The 18,770-nt window shown below is 39.4% G+C and overlaps 1 protein-coding gene across 1 annotated transcript; it reads right to left on the bottom strand.

Moving 5' to 3' along the window:
- Positions 1 to 3,562: 3,562 nt before the first annotated feature.
- HAVCR2 (hepatitis A virus cellular receptor 2) lies at positions 3,563 to 17,658 on the bottom strand. The gene is made up of 7 exons (XM_080677077.1): positions 17,528 to 17,658; positions 16,182 to 16,520; positions 15,244 to 15,327; positions 10,526 to 10,569; positions 8,987 to 9,116; positions 7,723 to 7,759; positions 3,563 to 5,378 (listed from the first exon to the last, which is right to left on the bottom strand). Exons 1-7 carry the CDS (start codon positions 17,580 to 17,582, stop codon positions 5,216 to 5,218), a joined length of 852 nt encoding a protein of 283 aa, XP_080533203.1. The 5' UTR covers positions 17,583 to 17,658; the 3' UTR covers positions 3,563 to 5,215.
- Positions 17,659 to 18,770: the final 1,112 nt, after the last annotated feature.

The raw sequence follows: 18,770 nt of genomic DNA, 5'->3' as shown, positions 1-18,770 counted from the left end.
CACATCAAATGCCCTGGGTGCTAGGACCGGTACCACAAATTCCTTCATTGTTACTGTTATCATGTTAATTGTTCACTGTAAACTATCCTGTACCCACCTAAGCAAAAGAACTATATGCCTATCAGTTTACTTTTTTTTTAAAATACATTTTATTGATTTTTTTACAGAGAGGAAGAGAGAGGGATAGAGAGTTAGAAACATCGATGAGAGAGAAACATTGATTAGCTGCCTCCTGCATACCCCCTACTGGGAATGTGCCCGCAACCAAGGTACATGCCCTTGACCAGAACTGAACCTGGGACCCTTCAGTCCCCAGGCCAACGCTTTATCCACTGTGCCAAACCGGTTAGGGCTTTTTTTTTTTTTTTTTTTTTTGATTCTTTATTGTTGAAAGTATTACACATGTCCCATTTTTTCCCCCATTGGCCCCTTCCAGTCCACCCCCACCCCCCACCCCAGGCCCTCATCGCCCCATTGCCTGTGGCCATGGGCCATGCATATATACATAAAAGGTTCTGGTTTATTACTTCCCACCCACCCACCTTTCCCTCCTTCTTTCCGAAGATTCCGTACTCTGTCCCATGCTTTCCTGTCTCTGGATCCTCCCCATTCGTTTATTTTGTTACTTAGATTCCACATATGATTGAGATCACTCACTCTCTCTTCTCTGACTGACTTATTTCACTTAGCATGGTACTCTCTAGGTCCCTCCATGCTGTCTCAAAGGGTAAGATATTCTTTTTTACTGCTGCATAGTATTCCAGGTATAAATGTACCACAGCTTTTTACCCACTCATCTACTGATGGGCACCTGGGCTGTTTCTAGATCTTAGCTATTGTAAATTGTGCTGCTATGAACATAGGTGTGCATACATTCTTTCTGATGAATATCATTTTACTTTTTATCCACTCCCAGAGGTTTCCCCGATTTGCTTTCTCCCACCTCCCTAATCTATCACCAATGGATTTCATGTAACCCACTTACATCTCCTCCTTTGACTGTAATGTATAAAACAAGGTGAAAATCTGCCATTCTGTGGAGCATTATCCCAATCCGTTGAGATTCTGCTTCCCGGCAAGTACTGACAGTTTGGCTCAAATAAACTCAAAAAAATTCTTTATAGGTTTGAATGTTTCTTATGTTAATAGGTGACAACTTCACATATTTGCTTTTGGATGAACACTTTAACTTGTAACCAGTGTGCCTCGTTGCATTGTCACATGATTGTCAGACACTTCCTTCACATCAGTTTTAGGGAAGTTGGCTGGGTCAAAGAGGCTTAATAGCATTGTGCTTTTAGCCAGATAGTGTTAGGGTCATTTGCTAAAGGACTCTGTAACTCTCCCAAACTAAAACCTCTGTAGAACCTGGGCATCATGTGGAAATGCCTATGCTAGTAACAATTACTTAAACTGTATGCTGAGCTCTGTCTAAATCCTTGTCAAGGCACTATGTTGGTGGCAGACACTGGGACTTTAAATAATGTCAACAAAACCTTCTGCTTATTAATAATATACGCTGACAAAGAATATTGACATTTTGGCCCTGGCCAGGTGCTCGGTTGGTTAGAGTATTATCCCAATACACCTAGGTTATCGGTTTGATCCCCAGTCAGGGCACATACAAGAATCAACCATTGAATGCAAATAAGAGGAACAACAAATCGATGGTTCCCTCTCTCTCTCTGTCTCACTCTCGCTCTCAAAAATCAATAAATAAAAAATTTTTAAAAACCAACATTTTATTGGGACACTCACATGGAACTATGAGAAAAATAAGTGAGAGAGATAATTCACACAATAATCTATTTCACAGGAAACTATTTTTGTAAAAATACTGTAACCAAATGACAATATGCGTATATGCGTATGTATCTGTATGGAAAAGTGATTGGGAAAAGTGTGTGTGGATGCCCATCAAAATGTTCAGTGTCCTCTCTGGTAGGTTAGCTGAGACAAAGAGGTCTTTCAGCTTAACACTACTTATGTATCGTTTGAGTATTTTTTTAAATATATTTTATTGATTTTTTTACAGAGAGGAAGGGAGAGGGATCGAAAGTTAAAAACATCGATGAGAGAGAAACATTGATCAGCTGCTTCCTGCACACCCCCTACTGGGGATGTGCCCAAAACCAAGGTACATGCCCTTGACTGGAATTGAACCTGGGACCCTGAAGTCCACAGGCCAACACTCTATCCACTGAGCCAAACCAGCTAGGGCTTGTTTGAGTATTTTACAATATGAAGATACCATTATACTGCTTATACAAGGTATGTAAAATGTTTTAACTAATGAAAAACACCAAAAAAAAAAAAAAAGAAAAAAAGCAAGCCCCCAAATTGTGTTCTTACAAAAGTGGAATTCTTTTACATTCATGTAATGTATATTTTGCAGTCTAATTACAAATATCCTTTTCTTTATCCCAGACAGAAGGAAAAGAAAGCAACTTAAATTGACTAAAGCTACATTCACATATCACCAAGCCTCTAGAAAGATACATCTAAATCAATTGCAGGCACACCTTAGAGATATTGTGGGTTTGTTCCAGGCCACCCACAATAAAGCAAGTGAGAATCTTTTTGCTAGTGTAGGGCCCTGCCTTTAATTTGTAAAAAACAAACTCACCACCTGTGAAGCACCATAAAGCAAAGTGCAATAAAACAAGGGACCACTTGGAATTTCTGCTTCTGGAATTCCAAATCAAGAAAAAGTAATAGATAAAACATAGTAAGACCTTACTTTTGCAGCCCAAATAGATGACAGAGTCCCTCTTTTCATAGCCTATGAGTATCTTAGGCAGAGCTCTGGGGGCGGGGGTGGGGGGTGGGAGGTGCGAGGGGAGAGACACTCCAAGGCACTTCAATAAACAAACCACTTATTCAATCTTACTACACTTTTTAATTAAGTTACCATTTGTCATCTCCATTACACTTGTAGTAGCTTTTTGTTCCCCTTTCTGCCATCTGTCCCATTCCAAATAACTGATGGAAAGTGGATCCTACTCTGAAAACCAAGGTTCCAGCCCTAGCTCACTGCCACACTCACTGCAGGACTTGCTCTTTACGTTAACCTGGCCCAGTCTTCATTTCTTCCTATGAAGTGGAGGGCAGACAGGAAATCACTGCTACAATGCTTAAATATCATTCTATTACAAGAGAAAATGGAGATCATCGAACACAGAAGCATGTTTAAAAAAGTGAAAGTCTATCTCTTTTTAAAAAAATATATATTTTTATTGATTTCAGAAAGGAAGGGAGAGGGAGAGAGAGATAGAAACACCAGTGATGAGAGGGAATCATTGATTAGCCGCCTCCCGCACACCCAGCACTGGGGATCCAGCTTGCAACCCAGGCATGTGCCCCAACAGGGAATCGAACCATGATTTCCTGGTTTATAGGTCGATGCTTAACCACTGAGCAACACCAGCCAGGCTGAGTCTATCTCTTAACCATTTCCCCTGTGGGGTAACCATATTAATTTAGATATATTCTTCCAGATTTTTTTAAAGTAAAAAAATTCATCAATTATATATACTGTTCTAGAACGTTTTTTTTTTCTTTTGATTTAGCAATATAGCATTTCCCTCTGACAAGTAACATAAACTTTGTCAGATTAAGGGTTTCATCACTGTTGTATTCCTAGGAAACAGAGCCTGGCAAAATAGATACCAATAAATGTTAACAGTGAATGTATAGAACGAATTCTCCTGCCTGTCAGACTAGAAGTTCCATGGGGTCAGGGATGCGTCTATTTGGTCTCTCTTGCTGGTCTCAGCATCAGATTACCTGGCACATAGTAAGCACTGATTAAAATTCGTTAAATTAGCAAAACAGCTCAACGATGAAACCACCTAATTCTTCCTACCTGCACCACTGTGCTGATGGACCACAATAATCAACTATTCCCCTATCAATGAAAAAAGGTTTTGCAAACATCATTTCAATTATCATCAGGTATACATACCCTTGTTTAAAGATTTCTGTAGGGGGGAACCACTGATCTAGTCTAAGAGTCTTCTGAAGTTGTTTCCCTCCAGGTGACTAACATCTGTGGCATACAGCACAGCAGCAATTTAGTAATCACCTGGGGAGGGGCAGTTTTCAGACAGTGACAGGTGCATATTGTCACTGTCTGAAAACAGCCGCTTTTGCCTACATAAGAGCACAGGTGGAGCTTAGGATCTGTGTGTTCTCCAAGAAGTGAGGTGGCAAAGCTGTCTGAGCGCCCCAATGGAAGGGCTTTCCAGAAAGCTACCTTTCTGTGTATTTAATGTTTTCACTCCAACGATATCTAATAAATTTATAGTATGTGTGAGAGCAGAGGCAACAAATAAGGAAGGCAGAGCTAGTCTCCACAACCTTGGAAAGGAAGCTTAGGGACCACTGTCTTTCCACCAAGGGATCTGAGGCTGACTAGTACAGATTGCTGCAGCCCTTCGTCTTCCTTCCACCAGGAAATGGAATAGGCATCCCAGTCACTGCTTCTTCTTCTGTGAAAAACATGGCCCCGGTTCTCTCCTTGAATGGAGAAGTTGGTCAGAGACGTTTCCCTTTGAGTTCTCCCCAAGCAGAACTTGGTAACACATGCAAGTGCGCTTCCTTTTTCCCCAGGAGCTCCTGCCACACCACGGCTTGCTGGGCCTGCTTCTTCGCTGGAGAAGGAGAGTGTAAGTTGGTATCTGTAGGAGAGTCTTCATTCAAAGAAGCTTAAATGTTGAGACTCAAAGGAAACCTTCAAGGCCATCTAGTCTACTCCTGTAGTTTCTTCACCTTTTATGAGTCACCCTTCTCTTTGAAATCGGTGGCCCCTTTAGACTTTCTGTACCAAAAAAGGCATGCATACATCTCAGCACGTAATTTTCCCCAGTTTCTGGAGCGTCTTGGACACATGGGAATTCAGGAGACCCCACATTAAGAATTCCTACTTCACAGAGAAGCTCATTTGAGTTCTAATGCCCTTATTAGCAGTCTCTGAGTTGACTAACCAGTTGGCTGGAATGCAGAGGTAAGGTAGTAACAAGTCTGAGTACTGGGTAGATCATGGTTCAATCCTTTTGTGAGCTTATCTTCAAAACTGGATAAAGAATGCTGGGTAGCCGCAGGCAGAACCTTAAAGTCAATCAGCTGACACATCTGATAGCTTTCAAAGAAGACAATACAAGCTCACAAATGAAGCTGGGTCTGATGGCACAGAAGGGTGAGGACCCAGAGGTTGTCAGGAATGCTGCCCACTAATGACATAGCAGTAATCCGCAGACGGGTCCTCCAGTTCATATAGGTTCTCCTCAATTGTATAGATGTTTTCCCTTGAGCGCATCCCCACTGCTACTGTATTTTCTAACCCTGAGGGAGGAGGGAGGTTGGCCAAAGTGATGAGGCTGTGGAAATAAAATGTCGCAGTTCAGGTAAGCATTTCCCAGGAGATATAAAAGAGAGAGAGAGAGAGAGAGAGAGAGAGAGAGAGAGAGAGAGAGAGAGAATAGGCTTTGCTGAAGAGATGCCGACCAAATGCAGTACATGATGCTTGATTGGGTCCTGACTGGGGGAGAAACCATAAAATAGAATAATTTGAAGAACGTTAAGACAATTTGAATTACTCTTCATTTCCTTAGGTATAAAAATGGCATTGTTGGGCCGAAACTGGTTTGGCTCGGTGGATAGAGCGTCGGCTTGTGGACTGAAGGTCCCAGGTTCGATTCCGATTAAGGGCATGTACCTTGGTTGCGGGCACATCCCCAGTTTGGGGTGTGCAGGAGGCAGCTGATCGATGTTTCTCTCTCATTGATGTTTCTAACTCTCTATCCCGCTCCCTTCCTCTCTGTAAAAAAATCAATAAAATAAAAAAAGTGGATTCCTTTAAAAAAAAAATGGCATTGTTGGAAACAAAAAACAATGGCATTGTGTGATCTAAGAGAATATCCTTTTTCAGAGGAGATACACATTGAAGTTTAGTGAAGTGTCAAGATGTTTGAAATGTCCTGAAAATGGTTCAGAAAAAACACACATGTGTATAAAAAACAGATAAGGCAAACATATTAAAATGTTAAATTACACATCTTGGTGAAGGATTCTACTATTCCTTGTACCATCAGTTCAATTGTTCTGTGGGCTGGAACAATTTCAAAAAACAAAAAAGAAATAAATATGTTATGTATCCAATCAGATTTGAGTTTGAATTCTATCCCTGTCACTAAACCAGACATGTAATCTTGAGTTTTGTTATTTCATTTGCTCAGGAACTATTTAGTGTGTTACACACTGTTTCATGCATCAAGAGACACAACAGTGAATAAAACACACATCCCATGAAGGTTACATATTAGAAAACTTTGTCTCGGGATCCTCATCTGTAAAATGGGAATAATTAGTACTCTATCTGACCAGGCTGCTATAAGGAGCATTTATTCATTCATAATAAAATATTGAATACTTAGTTCCTACTAAGTATCAGGTGCTGTGCTAGGGGATACAGTTGTTAATGTGGCAGACAAGTTCCTTATTTTCTATGGAGTTTACCTTTATAGGTAGAGATGACCGTTAACCAAATGGTGTGACAAATAATGAATTAATGCATGTAAATGTCACTATGAATGTTATCACATTTCAGGTTTCAGCTCAATGAAAGAATAGTGACACAGATAATCTAAAACCATTGATACATATTTTACTTGACCTTTTTTTTTGCTTCTGACTATTTACTGTAGACTATTTTGTTTTCATGAATATATTGTCTCTACTTAGTCTAAAATTATTATTGGTTTAGATCAGCCGTGGGCAAACTACAGCCTGCGGGCCGGATCCGGCCCATTTGGCTATTCTATCCGGCCCGCGGAGCCGAAAGACCGTACCCTTTTATGTAATGATGTTTACTTTGAATTTATATTAGTTCACACAAACACTCCATCCATGCTTTTGTTCCAGCCCTCCGGTCCAGTTTAAGAACCCATTGTGGCCCTCGAGTCAAAAAGTTTGCCCACCCCTGGTTTAGATAGTATTCAATGGACAGAGTCTTTTTTTCTTGATACATACTGCATTCTACCAATGTATCAAATGTTGCTAAAATGAAGTAAAAGTTATGTATGCTATATATATTTGGAATTGGGGTGTATGCATATGTGTGTACGGACCTATGTGCAGATAGTCAGGAATGGACACTAAGACTGTAATATAAAGGACCAGTCGTTCTCAACCCTATTTGCACATTAGAATCACTTGGGAAGCTTTACAAAAATATCCATGCTTAGACTTTATCTGTAAAGAATCTGGTTTATTTGCTCTGGGGATGACAACAGATTGTGTAAGTGCTTCTAAGGGGTTATCAAAGTTAAGAACACCTGAACTGGGCTATAAAAGCCCTGAGAGTAGATTCTTGCTTTCTTGTTTAGTTATGGGGCACAGTGCCCAACCAGAGCCTGGATGCAGTAGGTAATCCATCAATTGAAGGGTCAGTCAACTAAAAAGACTGATTAAAATAGAAAGAAATATGCACTTCCTATCATGGGGAGATGACTGTTACACCTCAACTTTAGGACTAAGAAAGCTAGAGAGATCAGGAAGTAACAGAGGAGCATGTTTACATTTCATAAATCCTAAAGCAAAAAGGAAATATAAGATTAGATCCCAGAGTCCCAGGGCAGGACTTCTAAAAGCAAAGATCAAAGCCATATTGGTGTAGAAAACTCCAAGATTCCCACCTTCTTTTACCTCATCCCTTATTCTTACCTGGAATTCTGTAACTTCTCTTTCCTATGAGAATACCCTGGGTAAAAAGGTGAAGAAAAGTCAATTAAAATTGCTTTCATAAATTTTTTTAAAAAATGGGCTCATATGAGGCAAGGATTATTTAAGGAAATCTAGTCTCCCTTAAATTGAATTAAATCAAACTACTAATGTGTGTCTTGGTTTATTACATGAACTATGCTTGAAAGTAATAAAGATGCATTTTTCATATTATTTTTCTTTTTTTTTAATTGATTTCAGAGAGGAAGGGAGAGAGAGATAGAAACATCAATGATGAGAGAGAATCATTGATCGGCTGCCTCCTGCATGCCCCTACTGAGAATCAAGCCTGCAACCCAGATATGTGCTCTGACTGGGAATCAAACTGTGATTCTCCTGGTTTATAGGTCGACGCTCAACCACTGAGCCACGCCGGTTGGGCCATTTTTCATATTTGACAAACATATGGAACACCTACTTTGTGTCTGGCAGTATGCTAAGCATCAAGGACACAAAGGTTAATTATGAGCCCTGAGTTTGTGAAACTTGTGTTCTAGTGAGGGTGGATTTCAAAAAAAATAATAATAACAACAATAATAATTTCTCATTGTGCTGTGATATAAAGGAAACAAACAATGCACTGGAACTTATAATAGAGAAGGTCAGGAAAGCACTCTCAGAAAAGGTGACCTTGAAGGTCAGCTCTGAAAGAGGAGAATGAGTCGGCCAAATAAAGAGCCAGAAGGAGCATTCCAGGCAGAGAGAACTCCTGATAAAGATCACAGTGAGTATCTGAAACTGAAAACATGTCAAGGTTTCAACTTTATTCTAGGACCTGTAAGAAAGAATGAAAACATGTTTCTCTACACCTACTATGCAGTCTATTCCTTTTTTAAAAAAATCCTCACCCGAGGATATTTTTTACATTGCCTTTTTTAGAAAGAGTGGAAGGGAGGGATGGAGGGAGGTGGGGAGAGAGAAACATCAGTGTGAGAGAGACACACTGATTGGTTGCCTCCCGCATGCACCCCGACCAGGACCAGGGATGGTACCTGCAACCCAGGCACGAGCTCTTTATTGGGAATCACAACTAGGACCTTTCCTTCAGTGTCTGGGCCAACACTGTAACCATTAAGCAACACTGGCCAGAGCCAGTCTAATCATCTTTAGGTATAAATATAAACTTATAATTCTATCTAGGTTTATTTTCGTTCCTATATCAGCAGTTCCTAACAGAGGGAAAGACATACAACATCAAGTGACTTACATTTGAAAATTAAAGCACCAAAGATAAGAACCAGAGCCAGCCCAGCGGTGATCCCTGCTCCAATATAGACACTTATTCTGGTGGTCTTGTAACCAGAATCTTGTAACTCATCCGCCAGTGTGGGTATTTGCTATGGAAACACAAACAGAATTGCAGCATATGGCCAGAAATAGGTAGTATGCTAAGCCATTTTCATGACTTGTGCACTAGACCATCCTTTTTATAGCATCACAGGAATACAAGGACCTAGAAACCAGCCTTGATCTGTTCCCTTCTCGACAAGCCTCAAAACTCCCAAAGAAATGGAGTACTTAATCTTTGGGGTTCACAAGGAATAAAATGTGCCCTTCTGTGCTGTGTAAAAAAAGAGCTCTTAGTAAGTGGACTCCCCTCTCCCACAAAAATAAGCTTTGGAGTAGAATCCTCTTCATTCACATCCCTTCGTGTTCCCATAAAGTTTCAGAATGGTCTAAATTTGTATCTTGCAGTGAAACCACGATTTTCGCAGAATGACTGTGACTTAAAAGTCAGACAGTCATGAGTTCAACTCCAAGCTCGGTCCTCAAGAGCTAAGTCATCTCATAGAGTTACTGGGAAATGTAAATGACAAAAAATACAAAATGCGTGGTATAGGGTCTGATATATAATAAATGCTTAATCAATAATAGCTATTGATATTGCTGCAATTAATTTGACTTTTTGATAACTGAGAGTCACACAGAAAATCCTCTACTTATAAAATTTCAGTCCATGGTCCCCCTTTAAAACCAACAACACTTTTAAAACAAAGAAGTCAAGGAAATTAAATCTTCCATTTATTCAACAAACATTTACTACAGGAGTGCTATTTGCAAGGTATTGTGCATCAAGCATTATGGGTGCACACTTAAAAGGCAGTTCTTGATCGCAAAGTAGGGAGAAACACAAAATGTTGAGCCTTATTTGTGAATGAACACACAAGTATGAGATTGAGTTAAATGAATGAGGACCCCTAGATAAGTCCTCAATGAATTTTTAGGTCAATGCTAGAAGTTTGCTTTCTAGAGGTTTTTCTCCTTTACTCAAAGAAAGTGTGGGACACTAAAATCATCATGTTTTTGTTTATAGTTGGATATATAAATTCCTGGCTTAGAATATTCCTGACTGGTATCTTGTCATACATAAATAAATAAATTCAAACAAAAAATAATCTTTCTCAATTGGATTGCAATGGAAGCAAGAAAAAACATGTTCTAGGGAGATGGAGGATCTTTGACTTGCCCACAGTGGTGTGCAACCGTGAACTCTAAGAGGGACACAATGCTAATGCTTCTTCTTTTTGGTTTTCCAGGGCTAACTATGTGCCTGGCCCTTCACATGCATCACTGCATTCCATGCTTACACCAGGGCCATGTTACAACAGTTAGGAATCTGAAACTAAGGAGGATTAAGGCATTTTTCCCAAGGAAAGAGTGGGCAGGAAGGAAGACTAAAGCCACACTTTCTTTCCTCTGGGTTAAACACAATGTTAGCTCACACACACACACAAAAGTTACTTACTGTTTGATTTTTATCATGGAGGGTCTCCAGAGTCTGTGTCTCTGCTACAAAGAGGAAGAATAACCAATAGAATAGTTAAAAATATTTTCTTGCTTAAAATAAACTTTCCTTTTAGATAGAAATTCTCTTGCATTTAAAATGCATTGGTCTACGTACCAGTAAAGACATTGGCTTGCTGCTTGCTATTTCACCCAACAGTGGGCAGTGATAGAAAGAATGAACATGATTCTTAAAGACCTGTGTAAAAGCATGAAAGTGCTTCTGAGGAAATGGACAAGTCTTGAGTTTTATTTTTCTTGCCAAGTCAACTATTCTGCCCTATCCATGTTGCTTAATATTTAAGTCTAGTTCTAAATATAGATTCGTTGGAGGAAAAAAATTATTTTCTTTTGCTCAGCTGTTGTGGCTCTGGTTGAGCATTGACCTATGAAGCAAGAGATGACGGTTCGATTCTGAAGTCAAGGCACATGCCTGTGTAGCAGGCTCGGTTCCCAGTGTGGGGCGTGCAGGAGGCAGCCAATCGATGATTCTCTCTCATCATTGATATTTCTATCTCTCTTTTCCTCTCCCTTCCTCTCAAAATCAATAAAAATATATTTTTAAAAGAATATATTTTATTTGAGTTTTTAAAAAATCTTTATAAGCCTATTTGAAATTTACTCTATACTTTTTACAATAATTAATTGGGAGACTAACAAATTTTACTGAACACTTATATGTCAACGTTAGGATTTTTTTCCTAACTTATGAACCCAGCTACTTATGTTCTATAAAATGGAGATTTCTGCCCTGAAGACCTATGTTGAATATGTAATTTGTTGTGTCCACAGGGCCCTAGTAGAATCTGCAAAATCCCAACAACATTGATAACACTCAGGTAGGCATTCTATTGTAATTCTATTTCAACAGATAAAGAAAGTTAATTTTCTTGAAAAAGTTTGGCATTTTCTCAATAAAAGGAAAACAGGGTATTTGGTTGCCTAAACATAAAGATAAAAATAACTATAGCTACAATTTACCATGAGCAGGCATTGTGCTAAACTTTTGAAGTAACTCATTTAGCATTCAAAACAACTATCCTAAAGTAGAGACAATTAGCTCCATTACACAAATGAGGAAGCCAAGAATTAGGAAGTGACTTAACCAAGGTCACACAGCTTAGTGAATGACAGAAATGGTCTTCCAATTTAGTTCTCCATGGCTTTAGCATATACTCTTTTTTTTAAAAAAATGTTTTTATTGATTCTATATTGATTTTAGAGAGAGAGCAAGGGAGAGGAAGAGAGAGAGAGAAACATCAATGAGAAACATCATCAATCGGTTGCCTCCTGCACGCTTCTATCTGGGAATCGGGCCCACAACCCAGGCATGTGCCCTGAGGGGGAATTGACCCAGTGACCTCTTGATGCATGGGTCGACACTCTGCTACTGAGCCACACTGGCTGGGCTCTTTTTTTAAAAAAACTTAAGTATAGTTGGTATGCAATATTATATTAATTTCAGGTGTACAATATAGTGATTTGACATTTATATACCTTACAATGTAATCACCACAGTAAGTCTAGTAGTCATTTGTCTCTGTGTAAATTTATCACAATATTATTGACTATATTCCCCTTCACCTTTTTCACCTTCCCCCAACCTGGAAACCATTAGATTGATCTCTGTGGCTATGAGTCTGTTTTTGCTTTGTTTGTTCATTTGTTTTGTTTTTTTAGATTCTATACTTATACATTCTTTTAAAAATATTTTTTATATTTAGATTCTACATATAATTACATATTTGTCTTTCTCCATCTGATTTATGTCACTTATACCATCTATGTCCATCCATATTGTTGCAAATGGCATGATTCCATTCTTTTTTGTGGCTGAGTAATATTCTATTGTGTGTGTGTGTATAAAATATAATATTTTCTTTTTTATTTTTTAAATATGTTTTTATGGATTTCAAAGAAAGGAAGGGAGAAGGAGAGAGAGATAGGGACATATATGAGGAGAGAGAATCATTATCCATGGACACCTAGGTTGCTTCCATATCTGGGCAATTGTAAATAATAAGCATACACACTTAACTCTGCTACCTTCAGCATCCTTCACATTGGCATTATCACTACTGTTAAGTGGGTCACATTGCCCAGCTGCCAGCTTAACTTCGTTTATTTATTCACCTGCCCACCCAATCAATAAACATGTACTACACATCTGCTCTATCAGATACAGGGGACAGAGCAGTGAAAAAGAGGGGCACAGGCCCTGACCTCACCAACTGCATCCTAAAGACTGTCAGAATTGAAAAAACAAAGTATGCCTACTGATTTTTCTGGTTCAATCAGAGACTCTGAAACTTCTTAAGTGTCATAGTCACTTTTCTGTTGGCCTAAAGGTCTAAATCCTTTCATATGAAACCCCTGATTTAACAGACTATGATTTTAAAATTATATGAGCAAAGCTCAGCCTAAAATTATTATTTTTAAAAAGTCCTGGCTGGGTAGCTCAGTTGGTTAGAGCATTGCCCAAATATGCCAAGGTTGCAGGCACATATAAGAATCAACCAATGAATGCGTAAATAGGTGGAACAATGAATCAATGTCTCTCTCTCTCTGCTCTCTAAAAATCAATAAATAATTAAAAATACAACACACACAATAAAAACCAGAAAGAAGCCTGGCCATTGTGGCTCAGTGGTTGAGCATGGACCCATGAACCAGGAGGTCACAGTTCAATTTCCGGTCAGGGTACATGTCTGGGTTTCTGGCTCAATCCCCAATAGGAGGTGTGCAGGAGGCAACAGATCAATGATTCATTCTCATCATCGATGTTTCTATACCTCTCTCCCTCTCCCTTCTTCTCTCTGAAATCAATAAAAGCATATTTTTAAAAAAAAAAAACAGAAAGGAAAAACATTATCTTGGACTCACCATAAAAACCATATTGGTGGAACTGCTAAGTAAGCATGAATCTTAACCACACATAAGATTTTTCTACTGTAAATCAAGTCTGCTTCCCTGTGTTATTTTTCTTGGCCTAAATGGTAAAACTATCTGCTGTTCTCTCTCTCTCTCTCTCTCTCTCTCTCTCTCTCTCTCTCTCTCTCCCTCCCTCTCTCTCTCTCTCTTCCCTCCCCCCCTCCTTCTCTCTCTCTCTTTTCACTTTATTTTACAGTGAAAATGATGGATAAAAGAGTTCTTTTAGATCATTGTGGCTTATTTTCACATAGTCTTCAACCGAGATGGTGGAACAGTTGAAGAAAGTTGTAATTGTTTTCTTGGGGAACACAAGGCTTGGCTGTGGTAGAGGTGGCAGTGAGGGTGGGATGTGATGGTCTTAAAAGTATACAACTTTATTTTATTTTTTTAATTATATAAATTTAATAGTTGCCATCTAGCATGTAAGTGCCAGACATGGTACTTAGCACTTTACATGCAAAATCTCTTTTAATCTTCACCACAGTAGGTAGGTACTATTATTTTTCAGATGAAAAAACTGAATCTCAGAGAGGTACTTTGCCCAAGTTCACACAATTATTAATTGGCAAGCCTGAGATTCAAAGTCCTCCAGAGCTGAGGACTTAATAGTACTCATGACCCAGTCCTACCCCCATCAGGTGTAAGAGAGATTACATTTGTTCTGTATTCAATGTGAATTCTTGGAACTCTTATTAAGGCTCCACTCCTATTTCTAGCAAACATATTAAATGTATCCGCATTCCATATTAAAGAAAACGCATACATATAACTACATATAAGTTGACTTGAAAGTAACTAACTGACATAATGCCACTTATTATAGATACCCAATTCAATATCATTAATTTCAATTATTTATTTTTTTAAATATATTTTATTGATTTTTTACAGAGAGGAAGTGAGAGGGATAGAGTTAGAAACATCGATGACAGAGAAACATCGATCAGCTGCCTCCTGCACACCTCCCACTGGGGATGTGCCCACAATCAAGGTACATGCCCTTGACTGGAATCGAACCTGGGACCCTTGAGTCTGCAGGCCGACGCTCTATCCATTGAGCAAAACCAGTCAGGGCTAATTTCAATTTTTTAGTTTTCCTATTTGAAGGCTTTGCCTTTTTTTTTCTTTGTTTAAATATTTTATTGGTATTTTAAAAGTCCAGAGATTGTGGGTGCTGTGCCTATATTCCCTGATGCAAGAGTTGGCCCTGTTTTTGTTGCCTCAAGGGAAGGAAAAAAACAAGTAAAAGCTGAAAGGAAGGAGACTTCTGTTTATGGTATAGACAACTGTAAGGAAATGCACTGTCTCATGAGGAAGTGAACTCCCCATTCAGGAATGGGTGTGGGCATAGAGTGAATGCCTACTTGGTGGTGATGTAAATTTAAAATACTGACTTTTTTTGCAGTGATAGCAATATTAAGATAGAAATTTTGCTTTTCTTACTTGGCAAAATATGTTGATAGAAATACTTTTAGGTGAGGGTCAGGAATTTTACTGGGTCATGAAAAGCTAATTCTCTGGACAGAAGAGAAAGCTGAGATCCAAAGAAGTGAAAGGTACTGGCCCAAGGCTCATTACAGTTCTCACTACAGGTTTATTCCAGCACCTCCCTCACCTGAAATTCTATCCCATGTGTACAGAAACATTTATATGTCAGTTCTTAAACCATTTCCTCATTTTCCCCATATTCAAAATCCTCTGAACTCAGAAATCAACTAAAGGCTTCCTCCTACACCCATGTAAAATTACCTGAGCCATGTTCCTCAGTGGTGAACATCCTTGGAAAGGCTGTAGTGAAGGCTCTCCATGGAGTCCAAGCAGGTGTAACCTTGGCTAGTGTCAGAAAGCAATGTAAGAAGGAGGCTTCCCTGAGAGCAGAGAGCTTATTCAAGGAATCCAAAGAGAAATAAATAAAGAGAAATACATGCTCACCTTCAATCTAAACACCTTCCTTAAGAGTATATCACACATTTAAAATGTTCATTACACATATTAAGAACTGTGTTACAGTCATCATTGTCACAGTCTAATTGTTAATAATAGAACTAATAGCCGCACACTAAATGCTTTTCATAATACATCTCCTAAAATCCTTCTAATGGCCTATATGATGGGCTATATCATATTTCATAAAGGAGAAGGTCACACAGTTTAAATAACTGGTACAATATTACACAGCTAGTAAGAGGCAGAGTTGGAGTTGAATTCAGCTCCATCAGCCACAAGTACATGTTCTATAAATCTTAAAACATACAAGCATATACACCCCTGCACACACACCCACAGTTTAGTGGGTCTCAATCCTGGCTGCAAGCAGGAGAGAAGCATCTGGGGAAGACTTTGTAAACTACCAGTGCTCAGACTCTACCTCCAAAGACACTTTTTTCTCAGGTTTGTGGGTAGGGCTCAATATCTATCCGTGTTAAAAAGCCTCCCAAGTGAATCTGATGAGCAGTCAGGGCTCCAACCATTGATCTAGGCCTTTCTTGCCATTATATAGATCCAATCTATAAGTTTCAATATAGATGAAAGAATTAAACATGGCCGGACATTGCTTATGGGCCTGTTAAATCTTAGGGGCCCACCACCAGGACTGTCATTGGGAAGGACAGAAGTGAAAACAATTAGCATATTTAATACGATCTGCAGGGGATTATTCATAAAGAAAGCATGCAAAGTCCACTCACCTGGTTTGATGTCCAAATTCAGGTTTGATTTTTTATCATTCATTAAGCCTGCGAATTGGATACGGCAGCAATAAGTCCCACTGTCGGCTAACGTCACATTCTCTATGGTCAAGGACACATCTCCTCTGTGGACATTCCCCTTTAGCTGGTATCTGCTGGAACTCTGATAGCTCAAGTCCCTTCCATCCGTGCTGAGCACCATATTCTGACATTGAAACACAGGACAGGGTCCCCTGCCCCAGCACACAGGCACGAGGTTCTCAGAGGTGGTTGGAGAGTAGTGGCAGGGCAGATAAGCATTCTGACCCACTGTGGCTGTGCGTGACCCCTCCAAAGACCCTGGACAAAGAGAAAAGGAGAGCAAGATGCAGGTGATGAGTGAGATTGGTCCACTTCAGGAAAAGTGCAAATAATGCTTGCAGAGTAAAGAAACCACTGCTGCTCTCCAGCTTAAAGGAGGATCTACTACTAAGGCAATGACTCTCAGACCTGAGGGGCATCTGAACCACTGGGAAGTCTGATTAAAACACAGATGCCTGGCTCAACTACTAGAATTCCTGACTTACTAGATCTGGAGTAGGGCATAAAAATTTGTATTTCTAACAAGTTCCCCTTAATTGCTGACATGACTGGTGTTGGAACCTCACTTTGAAAACCAATGTTCTAGGAGAGACTTGTGGCCCAGTCCTGTGAACAATGGAGGGCAGGGATGATGGAAAGAGTAAAAAAAAAAAAAAAAAAAAAAAAAAAGGAATCATTCATTGTCAGCCAGGAAAACATCTCAGCCATTTGGGCTAGTTGGTTGTTCATCAATGAAGGGCAGTTATCCTAACACAATTCTCTCTCTCACTCTCTCTTTTTTTAAGTACCAGGCACATAATGAATAAAAACCCTTACCTGAATAAGAAGCTAATACATAGCCCTTTTTAGGTTTAAAATTAATTGGTTTCTTTAAAAAAAAAAACATACACTGTAAAACAAACAGTATAAAAATCTAGTCCCTCTGCTCTTTCCTATCCCCAGCTCCCCTTCCCAGAGTCTATACATTAAGAAGCATCTGTGTAGGGCCACACCCTGCAACATAAACAGACAGAAAGAAGTCTACTATACACATTGTTCCTCTCTTTTTTTAAAAAAAATTAACATTGACTTAGAGACACTTCATATCATTATGTTTAATCAGATTCACTGTTTGCATCATAGATATATGACAATTTATTTTTTCCACTTCCCCGTTGGTGAACATTTAGGTTGCTTCCAAACATTCGCTACTGCAAACATTACAAAGGCCATCCTTGTATCTTTATCTTGCACAACCCAATTGCAAATGTCATGCCCAGACTTACTTGTAAGTAGTAGCAGCCACAGAAGGACACAGTCGAAGGAAAGATGTGAAAACATGGGTTATAAGAAAAGCCCAAGAGTGGCTCTGTTGAGGTGCCGTTTTAATTCTTCAATTGAACTGGGTATTTCCTGCAACTGAGTTTCTACTCCACAATCACGAGAGCAGTGACCACTTCCCTGAGTGCCAGCCTAGCACACCAGTGCGTCAGACTACTGATCATTCCTCTATTAAAGCCACCAAGTCTACATCAAAGGAAACCCCAGTTCTCTGTCATGCTCCACCAACTTGCTGTTAGGGCTCTGATATTCATTCTGATAGTATCAACAAAGAGGAAGCAATACTCAGAAAGTATTACTCAATAAAGAAAAAAAAAGTGTCTCTCAGTGAGTAGAGAAAGCCTTCTGATACCTCCAGTTGTCCTCTGTTTCAAATGGATCGTGTGTTGGTCCAGCTGGTTATCAGGGAACACAAGTTAGAAACACATGCATTCATTCAGAAAGTCAGTCATTGGTCAGTGGTGACCATTGCTTATGAAGCACCTACTATGTGTCAGGCACTGGACCAGGAGCTAGAGAATACCACAATGAATGGCATGTTCATTACCCTTACATTTATGGGTCCTTTCCACTCCATCATAAGCCTAATTCTTAGCCTGCTCTAACACAAATTGGCCTACACCATATAATCTTGCTGGATTTCAGTTTCCTCATTTATAAAATTTACAAAATGAGGAATTTGTGCTAATATTCTGACTTTGACCTGAACTTTTAAACTCTTCCACTTAGGGAAGACACAGTTTTGTCACCAGTGCTCTTTCTCCCCTCCTGTGGGTAAAATTAATGGGACCTCAATATTCTATTCCATTTCATATATACAAGGTGTCCCCCTCCCCACCCACCCCAGGGGCTTCAGGCATCATTTGATGGAAAATATTGAATTACCACCACACTCTCCATCACTGAGCTAACATCTCAGACCCAAACAGTCTCAGCCCTGGGAGAGTGACTTCTGTCTGGAAAACTTAAAAGCCAAGGGTTCTTTACAAAAGGCAAGTGAGATCACAGTCTGGAGTTTCTCAAAACCCATGGTCTTCTGTCTTTCCTTCCTGCATTTCTCTGTCACCCACCTTTATGCCATCAAATGCATTTAATATACACTGAGTGGCCAGATTATTATGATCTCTGAACGCATAATAATCTGGCCACTCAGTGTACTTTTCTTGAGTACCTCATTTATTTGATATC

This window comes from Plecotus auritus (assembly GCF_963455305.1).
Source record: "Plecotus auritus genome assembly, chromosome: 6".
NCBI classification, from domain to species: domain Eukaryota; kingdom Metazoa; phylum Chordata; class Mammalia; order Chiroptera; family Vespertilionidae; genus Plecotus; species Plecotus auritus.
Note: the sequence above shows the minus strand (reverse complement) of the source record. Positions and strands in the feature narration are given on the sequence as shown.